The sequence below is a fragment of the Argentina silus genome, assembly GCF_951799395.1.
Source record: "Argentina silus genome assembly, chromosome: 20".
Lineage (NCBI taxonomy): Eukaryota > Metazoa > Chordata > Actinopteri > Argentiniformes > Argentinidae > Argentina > Argentina silus.
The window spans coordinates 13,708,100-13,728,355 of record NC_139674.1 but is presented as its reverse complement, the minus strand read 5'-3'; the positions used below and the strand labels follow the sequence as shown (position 1 = coordinate 13,728,355).

Below are 20,256 nucleotides of genomic sequence, written 5' to 3'. Positions count from 1 at the left end.
AAATCACTGGGAGAGGAAACAAATTCCAAAAGCAGGGAGACCGGAGGCAGTAAGAGAAGAAATAGTAGGGAAATTTAAGTTCAAGGGCTGGAATAATAGTTAAATTCGAAAGTTTTCTTTTGGAAAAATGTAGTCAAAACTGGTCAACACTCACAGAGCTTCTGACTAGGTCCCCATTGGTCCATATACTAGTATTAATTATGATCTAAAAGACAACACTGATCCTAGATCAGCCCTCCTACACTGTGAATAGGGTCCCTATAAATACTCACAAGAGAAGGGATCTAGAATAGAATAGAATGGTATTTTTTCCCCCCAGGGGTTGTTCAAGTGTGGCATTCAGATCAAACATTACAGTACAATAAGAACATTGAGCACAAATCATAATTTTAACACCTGCTCACTCAGAGACGTACATCAGGCACAAATTAGGACAAGTTATTCATATAGAAGATGACACCCTCAACACTGGGGGGGGGGGGGGGGGGGCTGGAGTTGGGTGTCACTCAAGATTGAATTTCCATCAGCGATGAGATGCATGATTCAAAACAAGCCAGGGCCATGTGTTCCAACAGACCACCCTCACAGACACCTTCTTGTGTGTTTCTCCTCTCATCTCATATCCTTAGTCACAGAGAGAGGGCCACCTGTCCACTGAGATGGCATCCACACTGTGAAGCCAGCTGCCCACTCATTCACTATATACAATAACAACGCCATTGATGGGGTTTTTTTGTCCGTGGATGTGAGATTCATAGGGGGATGGCAGGCCTATAGCGTATGAGTGACATGTCCCCTGGTGTGCGCTTTTGTGCTAGAAAGTCAAGTAGATGGGTCGGCCTATAATGTAGCCTTCCTTGCCAATAACCAAACATGTTAACATTCTGTTGTTCTATGTCAATAGGTTCATTTGTTCTAAAGTGTCTTATTTCATTTATTTAGACCTACCCTACCTACCCAAGTCTGTTTTTTTTGCTGATTTTCAAGAGCAATCGGTGAAATATTTGAGGCCAAGTTGCAACAAGCAACAAGATATGCAAAATGGACATCATTTTATTGTATTATCAAAAAAAGAAAGAAAAAAAAAAGAAAATGAAACCACAATGAATTGCGACTGAGTAACTGGTATACAATATCCCCATTTACCCTCTCCATCTCTGCCTTCTCTCAACCAGTGCCTTGCTTTTCTTGAATCTTTGTCTCCCTCTCCTGTCTCAGCCCCCGTTTCTTTTCTTCTATTATTTTCCACTCAGTTTCTCGCAGTTTAAAATGGCGGCGTTGAGCAGCGCCGAGTCCCCACCGCCCGTCTTCAACGGAGACACCATGGACCGTGATCCGGAGCGGGAGCGGGGACTAGACGAGCTCGGCGCCGGGCTCGACACCACCTGCTCCGTGGGGATCCCCGAATGTCCGCAGGACGAGGAGGTAGGTAGCGGGGGTGAACAGGGTAGAGCTGGGCCAGGGGGGGAGGCTGATACCGAGCGGAGGTTGCTGGATGTACCTCTTCAGGAAACACCGGCTGTAATATGGGTTGCATTGCAGGGGGCGAGACGATGCACAAACATGTAAATGATTTCTTCAAATATCGGCCGTTCGTCTATTCGCATGGACTTTTTTTTCTTCTATAGAGGCATTTTCGTGAGACGACATGGATCAAGTTATGTTTTCATTTTAGTCCGCTGACTCAATGTTTATTTCAGGCCTGTCTATATTTCATTCGCTTTTTCGCTTTATTTTTTGCTCACTGCAGCTGCAGCCACCGACTACAGCCTGCCGTTCGTTAGCTGGCAGACGGGGTCGCTTCCACAAAGCTCCGTGTGGATTGATACCATGCATGCGTTTTATGTCGACCTAGTGCTACCTCATTACACCTATTTCTAAATGATCTGATCTGCATTTAGAGAGATTTTGTATTCGTTGCAGAACCCCCCCCCCCCCACCACCCCCCATCATCGAGGTATGTAGGCATAGGCAGGTAGCAAAGCCCCGCTAGCTTATTCCCCGCTTTGTTTTGGTTGATAAATACAGCAAGCTACTTTAGCAATTAATTTTCCATTTAGATTTTTTTGTTTTCCTGCCATGGCTCGTAAAGACTGATGCAGGATGATGTTGCCGACGTGCAGAACTGAATAAGGCCTAGCTGTCAGTGTCACATCACCACGGCTCACGGCCCTAACTAGATTTAACTACCTAAATATAGTATTATTTGTCAAAAGAATTGATCTTGTTCAGTTAATATACATGTATTGCTGCAGCGAGTTTTTGACACCAATGTACCCAAATAAAAGCAAATACGCTTCTGAAAAAATACACCATCATCTTTCCGAAGTATCAGCCCTTTAGTGTTTTAATTCATCCCCCAAGTTCTTAAAAAGTTGTAGATCTGCTCCGAAGCTGAACCAAAAGTGCGAATGGTTTTCCAGGTAGCTTTGATTTGGGGAGCGTACTATGCTGTTGACAGTTGCCTCTGGTAACCAATTGCAAGAGAGCACATTCAACAGCTATCCATTTAATTGGATCAATTAGTGGATTTAATTGGAATTAGCCTAGAAGGTTTAGTCAGAGTAAAGGTAGGCTACATTCCCCTAGTTTTCCTTCCAAGTGTTGCTCCCTATAGTGATGGGTCTAACATTGTCTGTTCAGCAGTAACAATATTATGATCATATTTCGGCCTATTGACATGTTTCTATGTCCAAATTGTACTGGCAGGATATCTTTCCCTCTGTGCTTAGAAGGCTAAAAACATCCAGTGATGGGCTAAAATACCAAATGTTTATTAAATGAGTGAATTTCCAGTGTTCTTTACAGATGGAGGTGGTAAGGTGGTCAGCCAGTTGTAGGCCCATGTTAAAAGGCTAATCACAGGCACATTAACTGGATAGGACCAAGCATGTGCTGCCCTGCCAATGGAGAATGGAGGGGAAACCATGGAACTATCGCTGTCAGTTAAAATCTATCAATACTGCTGTATGCCATCATGTGAGTCAGGGGTCAATGTACTGAAATTATGGCATTCTAATTTTAGAATCACAACTGCTCAGATTTGAGGGCTAGGTTAACCCAGCCTTCTTTTTACTGATAAGTCAGGTAGGGGTATAGGTTTAGTTTGTTCAGAACCCCCACCCTACCCCCTGAAAACCAAAGCAATTTTGGCATTTCGGCTACGATGTGTACACACTGACAACTCTGTGTGGTTAAACGGCTGTAGGGAAGGCTGGCCCGGCCTGGCTCTTTCCAGATTCAGTGACCCAGGGTTGGGACTGGGGACGGTTCAGATCCACTGGCCCAGGGTTGGGACTGGGGACGGTTCAGATCCACTGGCCCAGGGTTGGGACTGGGGACGGTTCAGATCCAGTGGCCCAGGGTTGGGACTGGGGACGGTTCAGATCCACTGGCCCAGGGTTGGGACTGGGGACGGTTCAGATCCAGTGACCCAGGGTTGGGAATGGGGACGGTTCAGATCCACTGGCCCAGGGTTGGGACTGGGGACGGTTCAGATCCAGTGGCCCAGGGTTGGGACTGGGGATGGTTCAGGGAATGTTCTGTGGCCAAGCTCACACCTTGCCACGGAGTGTGAACACACTGATGTCTCCGACATCGACATAGCAGCTTCCTCACTATGAGGGGGGGGGTAATTGGGGGTGGGGGGGGAGGTCTGTGCTGCTAACTTGATGTTTTCATTTGATTGATTTCAAAGAATTGTAGTGAACATAATTCATGTTTTTTTTTTTGTAATTCCAAGCCTTTCAGTTAAGAACAAATTAATTTAGAATGAAATATGTTTTTTTTCTATTTTATTACGACAATGAAATGAACAGTGATGATGAATAATTGTCTAACAATAAGGAATAGGCTTTCTATTGTGTCATTTTATCATATGCAATGTTGCTGACTGTTTAAAGTCAGTCTAGTTGACGGTGTGTGTATGAAACATTCAAGTGTTGCCTTTATTTATTTATTTTTTATTTTTTATTTTTTTCAGATTTGGAATATCAAGCAGATGATAAAGTTGACACAAGAGCACTTAGAGGCACTTCTGGACAAGTTCGGCGGAGAACACAACCCCCCGTCCATATACCTGGAGGTCAGTAGACATTTTTACCAAAGCCAGAATGTTCCTTCCATGGTGCTGTTGGGCCTTAGGAATCTGTACAGTCTGTTTCTGCATGAGGATGTCTTTAATGTCATCTCCTCATGATCCTGATCTGTTATCAGCCATTTTTCATTGGTTGAATTTTTTTTTTTATTGACGACATATATTACATATTGGAAGTATTATGATTATACAACGAAGACATAAGGCATCAAACATCCTACAATGGGTTATAATGCGTTATATGTGTGTGTTATATGTGTGTGCCTCATGGAAACTCTAACCCTGCTCCTCCTCCCAGGCCTATGAGGGAAGCTGTGAATAGTGTGTGTTGGTGTGAGTTGTGTCCTGTATCTAACCCCTGCTCCCCCTCCTCCAGGCCTATGAGGGTGAATAGTGTGTGTTGGTGTGAGTTGTGTCCTGTATCTAACCCCTGCTCCCCCTCCTCCAGGCCTATGAGGGTGAATAGTGTGTATTGGTGTGAGTTGTGTCCTGTATCTAACCCCTGCTCCCCCTCCTCCAGGCTTATGAGGAGTACACCAGTAAGCTGGACGCCCTGCAGCAGAGAGAGCAGCAGCTCCTGGAGGCCATGGGCAACGGCACAGACTTCTCCTGCTCCTCTCCCACGCCCGCCCTGCTGGACGCCAAGACGGGCGGGGCCCAGGCCTACCCCTCCGCCCCCAACACCCTGGCGGTCCTCCAGACCCCCCTCGATGCCCTCCGCACCAACCCCCGCTCCCCCCAGAAGCCCATCGTCAGGGTCTTCCTGCCCAACAAACAGAGGACCGTGGTAGGTTGGCGTCGGGTGGTGCTGGTGGGGGGGGTGGTGGTGGTGGTGGTGGGGGTGGTGGGGGTGGTGGTGGTGGGGGTGATGGTGGTGGGGGTGGTGGTGGTGGTGGTGGCACGCTGGGGCTGATATTGTGTTTTTCTTGGTTGGGCGTGCGTCAAAACAAATTTTGGGGGGGTGAAGCGTTTGAGTTGAGATCGGATGAGCTTTTAGACAAATGTCTTTTAGTTTTTTGCCCAGAATTGTCCTTTATGTCGTTTAAAAACGACTCTGTTGTCGTCTTAGTTGTTGTTCGGATGTGCCAGTGCAGTTTGTGAGGTTTATGGCATATGGTATATGGTATGAATGGTATATGGTATACGGGACATGGTATATGGTATATGGTATATGGGATATGGGACATGGTATATGGTATATGGTATATGGGATATGGTATATGGGATATGGTATATGGTATATGGGACATGGGACATGGTATATGGTATATGGTATATGGGACATGGTATATGGGACATGGTATATGGGATATGGGATATGGGATATGGGATATGGGACATGGGACATGGTATATGGTATATGGGACATGGTATATGGTACATGGTATATGGGACATGGTATATGGTATATGGTATATGGTATATGGGATATGGTATATGGTATATGGGATATGGGACATGGGACATGGTATATGGTATATGGGACATGGTATATGGGACATGGTATATGGTATATGGGACATGGTATATGGTATATGGGACATGGTATATGGTATATGGTATATGGGACATGGTATATGGTATATGGTATATGGTATATGGTATATGGTATATGGGATATGGGATATGGTATATGGTATATGGGATATGGGATATGGGACATGGGACATGGTATATGGTATATGGGACATGGTATATGGTATATGATATGAATGGAGAGGTACTGAGTTTGCTTTTGGTAGACATTTTTAGCGAAGCCCCAGAATGTTCCTTCCATGGTGCTGTTGGGCCTTTAGAAATCTGTACAATCTGTTTCTGGTATGATGTAGACCGCAGCGTCGGCCTCCACTCCGCCAAGTCCTACTTCATCGAAGCGTGTCAGTTAAACCACACAGCCACCAAATATTCCCTGTATCGCGTGCACCTCGATATCCTGTTCCGCTGTTGTTTCATAAAAAAGAAAAAGAAAAAAAGAAAGTCGACGACACAAGGGGCGTGTCTTTGAATAAAAGACTTGTGTGACATCAGGCGCTGCTGACGCTGTTTTCTCAGTTAACGATAACCACGAATCTGTCGACGCGCGTTTGATGGCGTCAGGGCAGCAGCTTGAGACGGTGGGTGCTTTCAAAGGGTTTTTCCCCTCCGCCAGATTGGAGAGCCGCGTGAGGCCAGGGGAAAGGAGAGAATGTAGGTGACCCCCTTTACTTTGATTAGCCGCACAGTAGAGAGAGAGAGAGAGAGAATAAATTAAACTGCGCTCGTCCAGATTTTTAAGGAGAGAGGCGAAGAAGGAAGGTCATCTTTTTTTTTCTTCTTCTTTCTCGGCCAGAGAAAGAACGTTTATCCGACGATGTTTGATTTCCACCTGTAAACCGACCGTAGATGTGACTCGGTCTCCTCCGCTGCTGAATTTTTGAATTTATTATGTGCCAAACGGACAGTTTTCCCCCGTAGTGACGTCTGTATGGAGTGGTTCTGTTGACTACAACATTTGTCTACCCTGCACTGCCATGCTGATGATCTCTCTGTGTGTGTGTGTGTGTGTGTGTGTCAGGTCCCTGCGCGCTGTGGGATGACTGTGAGAGACTCGTTGAAGAAGGCTCTGATGATGCGGGGACTCATCCCTGAGTGCTGCGCTGTCTACAGGATACAGGACGGGTAACCCCCCCCCCCCCCCCCCCCCCACACACACACACACACACACACACACACACACACACAAGCTCCTAGTGCTATGCATTTATTTAACACATTGGAAAAGCGTTGGCTCCTCCTACCCTCTCAACCCCCAAACCAATCAGGTCCGTTCTACTCATGGTACTGTACTCTCCTTGGATGTATTGTACTCTGTCCACCGGTCTCTACAGTACAGTGTAGCAATACCAATGTCAATGTCCCCTTACCCAAGGACATGGTTAATGTGTACTCTACTACCACAACCTGACCACGAACGAGGCTGACCCCTTAACCCCCCCCCCCCCCCCCCCAATCCTCCGCTTCCTGTTCCAGAGAGAAGAAGCCCATTGGCTGGGACACGGACATCTCCTGGCTCACGGGGGAGGAGCTACACGTGGAGGTGCTGGAGAACGTCCCGCTGACGACACACAACTTTGTGAGTATATAAGACCCACGCACCCACACACGCCTTGCTCAAGGGCACAACGGCAGCGGGTAGGCACCTTAAATATGATGCCAGAATCCCTCCAGTCACCTCCAGCTCCCTCCTGGGGTGGGGATGGAACCAGCAGCCATGTGTAACACACAGTAGCTTACCCCTGTAAGGGTCAGGTCGTCAGGTTTATTTACCGCGACAGTGTCACCCGCGTCACAACGTTTGTTTCTCTCTGTGGAAGTAGGCCGTGTCAGAAGAGAAGGGCGGTCACTGTTATCAAAGTTAGTCCACACGGTCTTAGTCCACATAGTGTTAGTCCACACGGTCTTAGTCCACATAGTGTTAGTCCACACAGTGTTTGGCCACTTCAGAAGAGCCAGACAATGTCATTGACAACATGGAGAAACCCTTTCATGGCCAAATCCCACTGTGCTGCAGACACAACTAAAACAAACAAATGCATGCTGCGCAGTCCAGCTGAATGTCAAAAGTCGTGTGTGTGTGTGTGTGTGTGTGTGTGTGTGTGTGTGTGTGTGTGTGTGTGTGTGTGTGTGTGTGTGTGTGTGGATATAGATATAAAGATAACGTACCACCAGTGTCCTACTTTCGGGTGTGCGTGTGTGTGTGCGTGCGTGTGTGCGCGTGTGTGTGTGTGTGTGTGTGTAGATATCAACGACAACATACTGTCATACTTTCAGCTGATATGCCACTAGATAGATAGTTAGATTAGTTATAGTTATACCTATTAGTTATACCTAGTAGTTATACCGTTACATTGCTATGTTAGAAACACAAAAGCCGCCATCTTGCTCCTGATGTACTGACTGAGTGTGTGTGTGTCCGGCGGGTCCACAGGTGAGGAAGACCTTCTTCACGCTGGCCTTCTGTGACTTCTGCCGGAAGCTTCTGTTCCAAGGCTTCCGCTGCCAGACGTGCGGCTACAAGTTCCACCAGCGCTGCAGCACCGAGGTGCCCCTGATGTGTGTCAACTACGACCAGCTGGAGTGAGTGGTCCTGGGTTAGGATTAGTGTTAGCCCATGGGAGTCAATGAGGGTCAATAAGGGAGGTGGAGGTGGGTTTTTTTGGTTATTCACCAGTAGTGTAGTAACTTTGCAGATGGGTGTAGCGCCTGTGAAGTGTTGTTCTGAGTCTGACCCTGAGTCTGACCCTGGCTCTCTGTGTCCCTGCAGCTTGTTGCTGGTGTCCAAGTTCTTTGAGCACCACCCCATCACCCAGGAGGAGATGTCCTCGGAGGGGACCACCCCCGTGGCCGAGGTCTGCCCCTCGCTGCCCCCCTCCGACTCCACCGGGTGAGTCGTCCCCCCCCCCCCCCCCCCCTGTCCAGGGTCGATACTCCCACAATGCACCCTTCCTGCCTGGATGTCATCACTGATCTAACACGATTCAGAAGGTCAACGCCGGCATTTCACTGTGTTGCTTTTCACCAAAAGACAGATGTCAGTGATGGGAGGGAAGGAAGGAAGGAAGGAAGGAAGGAAGGAAGGGCTCGTCACATCTGTTAGGGAAGGGAAGGAGAGAAAAAAGAGAAGGAGACAAGTAGAGGAAGTCACATCCATTCGCCGATTGAGATGCACCCACGGTGGGTTTCATCCTGTCTCCTCCTCGGTGCGCCTCCCTAACCCTTTCTCCTCCCCCTCCCCCCCAGGTCCCTGTGCCACGCCAGCGTGTCCCCCTCCAAGTCCATCCCCATCCCCCAGGGGTTCCGCCCCGGAGAGGAGGACCACCGGAACCAGTTTGGCCAGAGGGACCGCTCCTCCTCGGCCCCCAACGTCCATATCAACACCATCGAGCCCGTCAACATCGACGTGAGTCTCACACACACACACACACACACACACGTCGTGTCCCCCCCTATTGGAGACCGGCGGTAGCGCTTCAACAAAGCCACCCATCCGTCCTAGTAAACACCCAGACTTGACGGTGTCTTTCCTAGCGACATTTGAACGCTCTGTTTAATTTTGTTCTTTTCTTTTACTTTTCCCCTCCTTCCCTTTTGTTTCAGGACTTGATTCGAGATCAAGGTTTACAGAGGTCCGATGGAGGTAAGGATGAAATCACATTGCCGCCTGCCTCCTCAATCGATCAGCAGTTCTCTCCCCCCCTCCCCCACACCTCGTCCTGCGTCTGCGTGCTCTCTCTGTGTCCAAGAACCCCCCCCCCCCCCCACAAGTTCTGTTCTGTTTTTAGTTCTGTTAGAGTCCCATTTCTGCAACCCTAACCGTATTGGTACATTACTTCAATCATCAAAATAATACAGGACTCTTATCATTAGTGTGTTACCAGACCACACCCGGAGCTCTGTGTCTTTTAATCAGGACACCGGCCCCCTTTAAGAGCCAACCGACTTCCCCTTTAATTCCATTCTCTGGTTCCATTCACTGCCGATCCACCGGTGTCTCTCTGGGGTTAGACTGGGCTACGCTAGACTAGACTGCCTGGAGAGAGGGGGAGGTGGGTTGAGTCGCGAGGCTTCGGGGCCAGTGATCCTGTGTCTGTCTCTCTCCCCCCTGCAGCCCCCCCGGCCCACCCCGCCCGCTGCTTGAGGAAGCACAGAACACGGACCACAAGCCCCCTCCTATACTCCTACCCCAATGACATAGTGTTTGATTTTGAGCCTGTGTTCCGAGGTAGCTAGGCCTCTGTGTGTGTGTGTGTGTGTGTGTGTGTGTAGGCATGCATGCGGGTGTGTGTGTGTGTGTGTGTGTGCGTGAGTGTGTGCGTGCGTGTGTCCTCACCCCTCCCTCTTGTTTCACATCACTGTGTGTGTGTCACTCTCACTCTCTCTCTCTCCCCTTACGTTTTTTCTCCCACTCCCACACACTCTCAGTCCCTCTCTTTGTGGTTCCCCACGCGGCCCGTGGGACCCTTCCACTAGCGGTCTTGATCAGGGGAATATCACAGATTACATTTTCTTTTGTCTTCAAAACTTTTGAAGCTTTCCAATGGAAAATACCTACCAAAATCGGGGCTATTTTTTAATCAGAAAATCATAGTTATAGACCGCGTTCAAGTGTGGATGACTCTTGATCTTTTGAATACTAGTCCAAGCCATACACTAATGGTAAATAAAAAAAAAAAAAAAAAACTAAATGATGAATTGTTATTTGATTTGTGCTCTCTTCAATGTGGCTGTATGCCACCCATAGTGAACTGAGTCATCATCTGTCATCATAGTACTACATTACCCAAGATTCCAAGCACCGCATTACCTGTCCCAGCTGCACCCCCCACCTCACTCTGCATGTGTCGTGTGACATCACCTCACCAACCCCACGTGAGCACAATACACAATTTGCCTCACCCCCCCCCGCCCCCAAAACCCACTCCCTCCCCTCCTTCGATCCCTCCTTTATTTTCTCCGCTCCCTCGCTTTCTCTCCTCCTACCCTACTGCCTTTTATACCCCTTTGTTTTCCATCATCCTCATCTTTCTTTTTTGTTTCTCTCCCCCCCCCCCCCCGCCCCCCTCTAACCCCTCCCCCTTCCTGCCCCTCTCCCCCCCCCCCCCCCCCCCCCCCCAACCCTCTAGGATCCACCGCGGGTCTCTCGGCCACGCCCCCGGCCTCCCTGCCAGGGTCGATGACCAACGTCAAGGTGCCCCAGAAGTCGCCGTGCCCGCAGAGGGAGCGCAAGTCGTCGTCCTCGTCCGAGGACCGCAATAAGATGGTGAGTCGCGGGTGGACTCCCTAGCCCTACGTCCAGCTGTTCATATCGGCTCGTTAGCGGACTGAGGTTGAGAGAACAGCTCGGTCCTGGATCAGTGCATCCCTTTCCTATTGAAATAACATAATATATGCCATTTAGCTGACGCTTTTATCCGAAACGACTTACATTGCAGTGAGTGCATACATTTTTCTGTATATACGGTCCCAGCGGGAATCGAACCCACAACCTAAGCGTTGTTAGTGCCGTGCTCCGCGCCATGCAATCACTGAGTGATAAGACAATAACACTAAGTTCACTGAGTGATAAAACCTGTCTCGGACCTGATAGTGGGACCACAAGTACAACTCCTCACTTATCCAGTGTATCTGGCACACTGTGTGTGTGTAATGACTGACTGGTGTTTCCCCCCTGGTAGAAAACCCTTGGGAGGCGGGACTCCAGCGATGACTGGGAGATCCCAGAGGGCCAGATCACGCTGGGCCAGAGGATAGGCTCCGGCTCCTTTGGAACCGTCTTCAAGGGGAAGTGGCACGGTAGGTCCAAGCAAACTGTCTGTCAGAACCTCGAACGGTTTCATTGGCCTTCCCAGCATATTGGTTGGTCTGGTTCATCTCTCTTCTCTGTAAATATCGGTTTGGAACTCCTCCTCCTCCTCCCCTCACAGGGGACGTGGCGGTCAAGATGTTGAACGTCACAGCTCCCACCCCACAGCAACTTCAGGCCTTCAAGAACGAAGTGGGAGTCCTCAGGTAAGATGCTTCTAAAAGACTGCAGTTAGCCTATAGTCTTCTAATAGACTGCAGTTAGCCTAAACCGAGACTATGTTAGTCAGAAATGGCTCAGACACCAAACTCTTCTCCCTCCCGGTTTTCCCCAACAGGAAAACGCGTCACGTGAACATCCTGCTGTTCATGGGCTACACCACCAAGCCCCAGCTGGCCATCGTGACCCAGTGGTGTGAGGGCTCCAGCCTCTACCACCACCTGCACATCATAGAGACCAAGTTTGAGATGATCAAGCTGATCGACATCGCCAGGCAGACCGCCCAGGGCATGGAGTGAGTGGTCCCTCCCTCCTTCCCGACCCACACACACACGAGAATGTGAACAGACACACACACACACGTTATTCTTACTGTTTTCTTTTGGTTCATGTCTAAACACTGCTGCTTTATGTGTACACAGACAGGTGTGAGGTGACCTTCAAATGGGCCTTAACACGTTCTGAAGCTGTTGTACCTGCCAAGACTTACAGAAAACAATAGTTCCAACTCAAATTCTCACAATGTATATTTTGACGGAACGATATTTGCTGTGCGTGACTACAACCTCAGCCTACAGCGCTTCTGTTCATTGTTCTAACCTCCTTGAGTGTTTCGATTTCCCCTTTCAGCTATCTGCACGCCAAATCCATCATCCACAGAGACCTGAAGAGCAACAGTATCCTTTCTCACTGGCCTTGATGATGACATACAATAACAAACATATTTCTCTCTCTCTCTCACCAGTTCTTTAATCGTCATTCAATTCTCTTGTGTGCCGATCAGTTGATGTTTGGTCAGCGATCAACTGTTTCTTTGCAGGGGTCCCCCGACCCCCGCCCCTCCCCAAAATAAGAAGCCCTTCCCTTAACACCCTCCCCCCTCAGACATTTTCCTTCATGAGGACCTGACGGTGAAGATCGGCGACTTTGGCCTGGCCACAGTGAAGTCACGCTGGAGCGGATCACACCAGTTTGAGCAGCTCTCCGGCTCCATCCTGTGGATGGTGAGTGAAAGTGCAGGTCTAAACGAGAGATGAGCGGAGAGAGCGAATGCAGCCTGTCAATCATATTTCAAGAGAGGATGCCAGGAAGTGTGTGTGTGTGTGTGTGTGTGTGTGTGTGTGTGTGTGTGTGTGTGTGTGTGTGTGTGTGTGTGTGTGTGTGTGTGTGTCAGTCACTCTCTGGTAAGATGTCCCTACAACCCTTCCTCTGCAGGCCCCAGAGGTGATCCGGCTGCAGGATAAGAACCCGTACAGCTTCCAGTCGGACGTGTATGCCTTCGGCGTGGTGCTGTATGAGCTGATGTCAGGAGTGCTGCCCTACTCCAACATCAACAACCGAGACCAGGTGGGACCTGCCTCTCCTCTCCTCGCTCACACACTAATGGCTGTAATGTGGGGTGTGTGTGTGTGTGCGCGCGTGTGAGAGACCGACCGACCGTGTGCTTTGTGCCAGTCCACCTCCCATGCGAATGCATTTATACTGACTAACACTTTTAAATCGTGTCATTCCACCACAGCCCCCCCCCCCCCCCCCCCCCAGGTTCAGTGTAGACGAAGCCAACCCAGGGTGACTGACTGTGGCGGCGGGAGGGGGGGGGGAGGAGAGGGAGGGAGGGAGGGAGGGAGAGAGAGAGAATGCTGGCAGCCTCCAGTAATTGGATGAATCACATGCTTGCGTTGTTTACTTCCCGATCACCCCCCGGGGCGCCAGACGGCATTACCACAACACATTGTCCTGTGTCAAGTCTCTCTCTCTCTCTCATTACACTCCTGTTTGACTCTTAACAACATACCTTTCATTAACACTGCTCCTCCCAGCAGCACAACACACCAGAGGTGAGGAGTTAAGAGATGGGGGATGATGTTGTAGTCGTTGGCGCAGGTGGTGGTAGGGCTGGGCTAGGGCCGGGCTAGGACTGGAGGTGAGAGACCTCTGACTGCCTTTGCTGTGACCCTGACAGTTGATGCTAAGCGGGATCCTTGGGACGGCCCTACCCATATACCTCAACCCTTACCTAACCCTAGCTCTAATCTTAACCCTTACCTTAACCCTAACCCCTTACCTCAACCCATATACCTCAACCCTTACCTAACCCTAGCTCTAATCTTAACCCTTACCTTAACCCTAACCCCTTACCTTAACCCTTACCTAACCCGAATCAACCCTTACCACATGAATCAACATCTCAGTTTGTTCATGTATGGTGTACACCATGTCAGAGTTGGCTACCAAGCTCATTTTGCGCTGACATTCTCCCTCTCTCTCTCCACCCCCTCCCTCCCTCCCTCCCTCCCCTCTCCAGATCATCTTCATGGTGGGTCGAGGCTACCTGGCGCCAGACCTGAGCAAGGTGCGCAGCAACTGTCCCAAGGCCATGAAGAGGCTGATGGCCGACTGCCTGAAGAAGAAGAGGGAGGAAAGGCCCCTCTTCCCTCAGGTAAACCTCCCGGTCACACCACACGACTGCACTCTCTCCAACCTCACTCAAAAGCATGAAGTAGAAACACATTCAAGATGCATTTGAGCGTTTGCTTGGGTCTGCCTCGAGTGGAGCGCCAGATTGGGCAGGGTTTGTGCTCTTGGTGTACTGTTCCATCGGTTCCATTGTGCCAGGCAAACTCAGCCGAGCACAGATAAGAGCCGTCCCTGAATCCAGATCTGGTTCTCAGAGCCGGTAGGCGTCTCGATATCCGCCGAGTGGATTAATTCACCGCTTCCACCACCAGGTGGCGTCAGAGTATCAGGAATGTGAAGCGAGTAGACGGTGTTTTTAGAGCCGCTAGAGAGATGCAGAAGCGTTTGATGGAGGCTTGTGGATTGACATGGGTGTCCGTGATGGGGTGATGGGGTCCGCCTGTAGCCTCTATGCTACGTGGCTACAGGCGGTCAAGCCGACCTGTGTTTCCCAGTTTGATTCACCCAGATCTGGTTGGATCCCAGGGATCCCAGCCTCTCAAAGGTCTTTGCCCCGTTAAGATTCGACTTTCAATGACAGTCAGAAGCTGAGAGTCTGTAACTACTTGTGCTGTGAAAAAAGAATCCATGAATCACTTGAGGCTGGTGAATGGCAGTTGGTGAACTTATTGACCGTGTGTGTGTGTGTGTGTGTGTGTGTGTGTGTGTGTGTGTGTGTGTGTTATCCCTGCTCTGACAGATCCTGGCGTCCATTGAGCTGTTGGCTCGCTCCTTACCCAAAATCCACCGTAGCGCCTCAGAGCCCTCGCTGAACCGGGCTGGGTTCCAGACGGAGGACTTCAGCCTGTACGCCTGCGCCTCCCCCAAAACCCCCATCCAGGGAGCGGGCTATGGTGAGCCCCCCCACACACAGCCGGGCACACCACACACACACACCATTCCACCCACCCACCACACACACACACACACACCATCCCACACACACCATCCCACACACACCCACCCACACACACACACACACACACACACACACACACACACACACACACACACACACACAGCATGCCCATGACAGCATGAGAGAGAAAGAGTAGCAATGCATAACTACGATCTTGCAAAACCACAAGAGATAAATGTTCTATACTGCAGTGTCGATGTGAGGAGTCGCATACTGATCGCCTCTCTCTCTCTCTTTCCTCGCAGGGGAGTTTACGGCATTTAAATAAGTGCTGCAGATTCCAACAGTCCATCCCTCGTCACTTTTCCAAAAAAAAAGTCTTGTGTTCCTACGGTGGATTCATTCATTACTGAAAAAAAACAAAAAAAACAAAAATAGTCTCAAAGAATGTGCGGTTTTCTTCCTCTTTGAATCTGAAGAACCGCAGCGCCACCGGAGTCCTTACACGCTAATCTCTCCGCTGGGAAAATCGCCACATAGACAAAAACGACACAATTTGAATAAAAAAAACTAAGAACTTGAATGACACAAAGGGTTAAACTAAATCAAAGACACACACAGACACACACACACACACACACATAAAATAAAATAAAAAAAAACAAGTTTGAGTACACCTAGGAGAAAGTGGAGGAATCCATGGAGAGCAAGCAGCATGTCCTGCTGAGAAGATGGGAGGATGGACGGAGGGAGGGAAAGGTCAAGGGCACGTGGGAACGGACTGTGGGCTGGGGGGGGGGGAGGGGGTTTGGGGGGGGTCAGAGGTCGGACCAGGTCAAAGGTTACAGCGGTGCACGCCTCGCCATTCCCGTCCCTGGCTGAGAGGGCGGGGTTAAAGGCTGGCGGGGGCCGTGCCACGGGAACCGCACTTTGGCGACACAGGGCTGTGGAAGGAGCGGCCTCCCTCCCTCACTGCTCATTGGTTACATAAGATGACGTGGGCCAGGTCTAAGCCAATCCCTGAGATGAGCCGGAGGTCAACCCTGATGGAAGATGACTTGAAAGATATATATTTTTATTTTTCCATTTCTTTTTTTTCTTTTTTTTCTTCTTATGTTTGGATTTTAGGGTATGGAAGAGGAGGAGAATGCTGGTGATTTTGAGGTTTTACGTTGGAAGGTTTGTTCGAAGAGATAATGTTTGTTTTTTTTAATTTTATTATCGCTATGAGGAAGAAGCATTCCACCTCTGAAGGCCCCCACGCGATCTTCGCTAGACGGGAACGCCACAGACAGTCAACTAAAGATTTAGAGGTTATCCCATATTTCAGTCCGTTTGGAGGTATGGTTTCCACATCGATGAGACTCTCTCCGGTATCTTGCCTTCTCTGTCTGCCTCAGCTGGCTGCAGTCCTCACCTCTGTTTTGACAACCTTTAAACTCCCTGCTGAAAGCTGTGGCTTGAAGAAAAAGCGCCTCTCTCTTTTTTTTAATGAGCAGGTCAATGTGAAAGGGACCGTGGGAATCTGAGGCGGCTGCCAGTGCCTCTCTGGGAGTCTGACTTCACATGGGAAAAGCCTGAACGTCAGTCCCTGACTCCAGGAATGGGAAAGAAGAGTAAGTCTCTCTCTCTCTCTCTCTCTCTCTCTCTCTCTCTCTCTCTCTCTGTCTTTCTGTCTTTCTGCCTGGAGTGGTGGCATACATTTTCTCATTTGTTGGGAACTTTGCGAGTCGGGTCTGAAGGAGGAAGCTACACCGAGAGTGCGCTCCTCTTCCGTTTGAAGACCCCGGGCCAGAGTGAAGTTTATAGGGAAGTTGTTGATGTTCAAATTGCAGCTGCTACTTTTTTGAGGTTTACATTTTTGCATTGTGCCGTTTAGGAGTCCGGCTGTGCTCTGCGACTCGTGGCTTCTCTACTCTAAGCTTGGCTGCATACATAGAGCTTATTAAGGTGTTGTGCTGGTATCACTGCAACACAAGCTTTTTCTTTCTTTTTGTTTTTTCTTCAATGTTTTTGTTTTTCTGCCACAACCCCCCCCCCCCCACACACACACCCCCCACCCCCCCCAACCTCGGTTTCTCTTGGTGATAGCAAGTGCATGTTGTCTCTGGTAGTTTTTTTTCCCTTCTTGTCGTGGTTTTGATATTGCACTCAGCTTAAAACGGAGAGGCTTCACTGTTGCACCTGTCCACAGAAAAGTCTGCAACCTTTACCTGCTGAAAAGACTTGTATTCTTCGAGAATTATGTTTGGCTGGAAGGGTGAAAATGTCTCTGTCCCTCCAGTCACGCCTCTCCTTCTAGAAACATCCACCTGTACTTCCTCATTCCAGTTTATGTCTCTAGGATCATCGGTATTTTACTTTTTTCTTTTTTTCTTTCTTGTTGTTTTGCCTTTTTTTTTCTTTTTTTTTTTTTCTGTTGACAGGCAGGCCTGCGAATATTGACTTATTTATGTGGATTTTTATTTGATGTTTTTTGAAAGAGCTCTTTATCTGACGCCCATCTGTCTTTCTTTAACTGCTCGTGTGGTCGTTGCGATGTGTTTACTTGCACTTTGTGGAGATGGATAGAAGCAAATGAAGCGACTTGCCTTTTTATTGACAAATAAATTGTCACAACATTAGTTTGGAGTTCATAAAACCCCCACAATTGAATTTCAAATGCATGTTTTATCTGCAGGAGCTGAGCTGTGGGGTTGTCTGCTGGGGAAGTGCAAGTCTGTGTAAAAGGGACCATGTTAGCCCGAACTGATTTAGAGACTTTATATCCACAATAAATAATGGACTCATGTTGTTCAGCTTTCCCCACACAAACATGAGTTTAGTGCTTTGCTCTATAGTCTCTAGTACAGGAAAGGACAGATGAAGCTGTTCACAAAGTTTAATGTTTGGTTCAAACCACCACCTCTGTTACAGCTTGAAGCAGTGCGGGGACCGCAAGTCGTTAACTTGATGAAGGAAACCTAAGAACGATATTGACAAATATTTCATTGTACACTACACACACACACACACACACACACTCTCTCACACACACACACACACACACACTCACTCAACTTTGTCTTACTGCAGACAAGAGCTTCACCGAGCCTGAGTAGTGAGTGGTCCTGACTCCAGTTCAGTCGGTCTTTGGACCGGATGAAACCCTTGTCTCCCACCCACCTGTTGAAACCTCATGGGGTTACGTTACTTTACCACGTCCACCTATTAGAACCTCATGGGGTTACGTTACAACGTCTCATTCATTTGATTACAAAACATGGATGTTATAAAACATGGATGTTATAAAACATGGATGTTTCCGCTGGCATGACTCATTCTGTTCCGTTGATGGGACCGTTTAAATGCTATTGTATAGATTTCCCAGAGGTGGAGACGGTATGCTCCTTGTCAGGCACGGGTATGAAGAGACGTGTAAACTCATGTCAATGACATGTCAAGGTCCTCAAGGCACCGAGCTCTGGTTTAGAATGTTCTAAAGTACTGGGTCTGATTTATTTCTGGTCACATGAAAAATTGAACACATTGATGAACATTTTGACTTCACCCGAGAGAGTGATTCGAAATATGTACCACAGATGAAACATGGTACCGAAGGAGACATTTGATTGCTGCCATGATATAGATGTACATGTATTTCTTTTTTTTGTTGTTGTTGAGGGAAGTGTAAATGTATTTGTTTCTCTCTTTTCGTTCCTTCTGGGTCACAACTCTTCAGTTTATTGTTACAAACCCTAAGATGTGGAACTGACGAGGAACTGAACAGTCGTGTTTTTAAGAGTGCTGTATTTATTTTAGAGATGTTGTTGTTTTCTATGAGAATGCTGTTACAGAGGTGTAATATCTTTAAGAGCATTGCTCCATCGAAGCTGTGGGACCCTACAGGGAGCTTTCTTGACTGAGGTTTCCCCTCCTTTCTCTATTAATCACACCATCCCCTCTTCTTTTTTTTTCTTCTTTTTTTTTTACCCCTTCTGGCTTATTTCCTGTATGACGTTTACTGTAAGACCTTGCTATACTTTAGGGTCTGGTTTCCCTGACACAGATTAGGCCTAAGTCCAGGGCTAAATCACACTTTTTCAATGGAAAATCCCATTGAAGAAGCTTTTTACTCTAGGACGAGGTGTAATCTGTGTCCGGGAAACCAGCCCTACGTGTTTCCTTTTTCTTTGGATCCTTCCTCTGACATTCCCCTGACGTCCTTGCCTGCACCTTAACCCCCTCCTATCCCACAAAGCCCTTCAACTTGAGAACTAGCATTCAAACTTTTTGGGAGATTCTTTTCACCTGTAAATAACTGTACAAAGGAAATACTGTCCGTTTGCTAAGAGGCATGGAGACTCAACATGAAAATGAGATATAAAATGTTTAAAATGAAGGAATAAAGGATTAAAAAAAGACATTTTGATAGATGATGAAATTCTGAGAAAATGTTTCTGTGTAAAAATATTTAAGACTGTATTATATAAAAGCAGAAAGAGCTTAATGTATTTGTTGTGAATATGAAAAAAGGATATATTAAAGAAGTGCATGAAAACTGTTGTCTTTTATGCGTGATCTTATTTAAACTGTTGTCTTTTATGTGTGATCTTATTTAAACTGTTGTCTGTTATGCGTGATCTTATTTACGTGGAATGTGTCAAATGAGTCATCATATGCACATCATCTTGTGACTGCAGCCTTTCACTAATCTGCTCTATAATATTCATGTTACCTGTCAGTGTCTTACATTGAGGATCAGCACTGCGTTGTACACTCACGGAGCACGTTATTAGGAACACTGTAGTAATACTGGGTAGGGCCTCCCTTTATTAGGACCACTATACTAATACTGGGTAGGGCCTCCCTTTGCTCTCAAAACAGCCTCAGTTATTCATGGCGTTGATTCCACAAGATGTTGGTAACATTCCTTTGAGATTCTGGTCCATGATTTTTCAGGTGCACTTTCAAGCTGTGAATCTTCCGTTCTACCACATCCCAAAGGTGTTCTATTGGATTGCGATCCGGTGACTGGGAAGGCCACTGAAGAACACTGATCTTATTGTCATGTTCATGAAACCAGTTTGAGATGACTTTTGCTTTGTGACTTGGTGCATTATCATGCTGGAAGTAGCCATTAGAAGATGGGTAAATTGTGGCCATGAAGGGATGCACATGGTCAGCAACAATACTCAAATAGACTGTGGCATTCAAGCGATGATTGATTGGTATTAACGAGCCCAAAGTGTGCCAAGAAAACATTCCCCTCACCACTACACCACCTCCACCATGACAGGGTGT

The 20,256-nt window shown here is 48.0% G+C and overlaps 1 protein-coding gene and 1 long non-coding RNA gene across 2 annotated transcripts; one reads left to right on the top strand and one right to left on the bottom strand.

The window, feature by feature from the left end:
- The first annotated feature begins 1,254 nt into the window (after positions 1–1,254).
- Positions 1,255–15,510, top strand: braf (B-Raf proto-oncogene, serine/threonine kinase). Its single transcript, XM_083692252.1, has 19 exons — positions 1,255–1,425; positions 3,983–4,084; positions 4,617–4,883; positions 6,651–6,754; positions 7,106–7,208; positions 8,064–8,212; positions 8,400–8,519; positions 8,876–9,035; positions 9,233–9,272; positions 10,759–10,895; positions 11,311–11,428; positions 11,560–11,644; positions 11,776–11,952; positions 12,288–12,334; positions 12,543–12,661; positions 12,873–13,004; positions 13,963–14,097; positions 14,815–14,968; positions 15,279–15,510. The coding sequence occupies exons 1-19, from the start codon at positions 1,270–1,272 to the stop codon at positions 15,299–15,301; spliced, it is 2,328 nt and encodes a 775-aa protein (XP_083548378.1). The 5' UTR covers positions 1,255–1,269; the 3' UTR covers positions 15,302–15,510.
- A 549-nt stretch (positions 15,511–16,059) lies between these two features.
- On the bottom strand, positions 16,060–19,507 carry LOC310820563. Its single transcript, XR_014554823.1, has 2 exons — positions 16,403–19,507; positions 16,060–16,368 (listed from the first exon to the last, which is right to left on the bottom strand). It is a non-coding gene; the product is annotated as an uncharacterized lncRNA (long non-coding RNA).
- Positions 19,508–20,256: the final 749 nt, after the last annotated feature.

What these genes read in the sequence shown, in the direction of transcription:
- braf (XM_083692252.1), top strand. Translation starts at nt 1,270, where the DNA reads ATGGCGGCGTTGAGCAGCGCCGAGTCCCCACCGCCCGTCTTCAACGGA. An exon ending in CCAACAAACAGAGGACCGTG is followed by an intron (nt 4,884 to 6,650) that starts GTAGGTTGGCGT and finishes TGTGTGTGTCAG; the next exon opens with GTCCCTGCGCGCTGTGGGAT. An exon ending in ACATCAACAACCGAGACCAG is followed by an intron (nt 13,005 to 13,962) that starts GTGGGACCTGCC and finishes TCCCCTCTCCAG; the next exon opens with ATCATCTTCATGGTGGGTCG.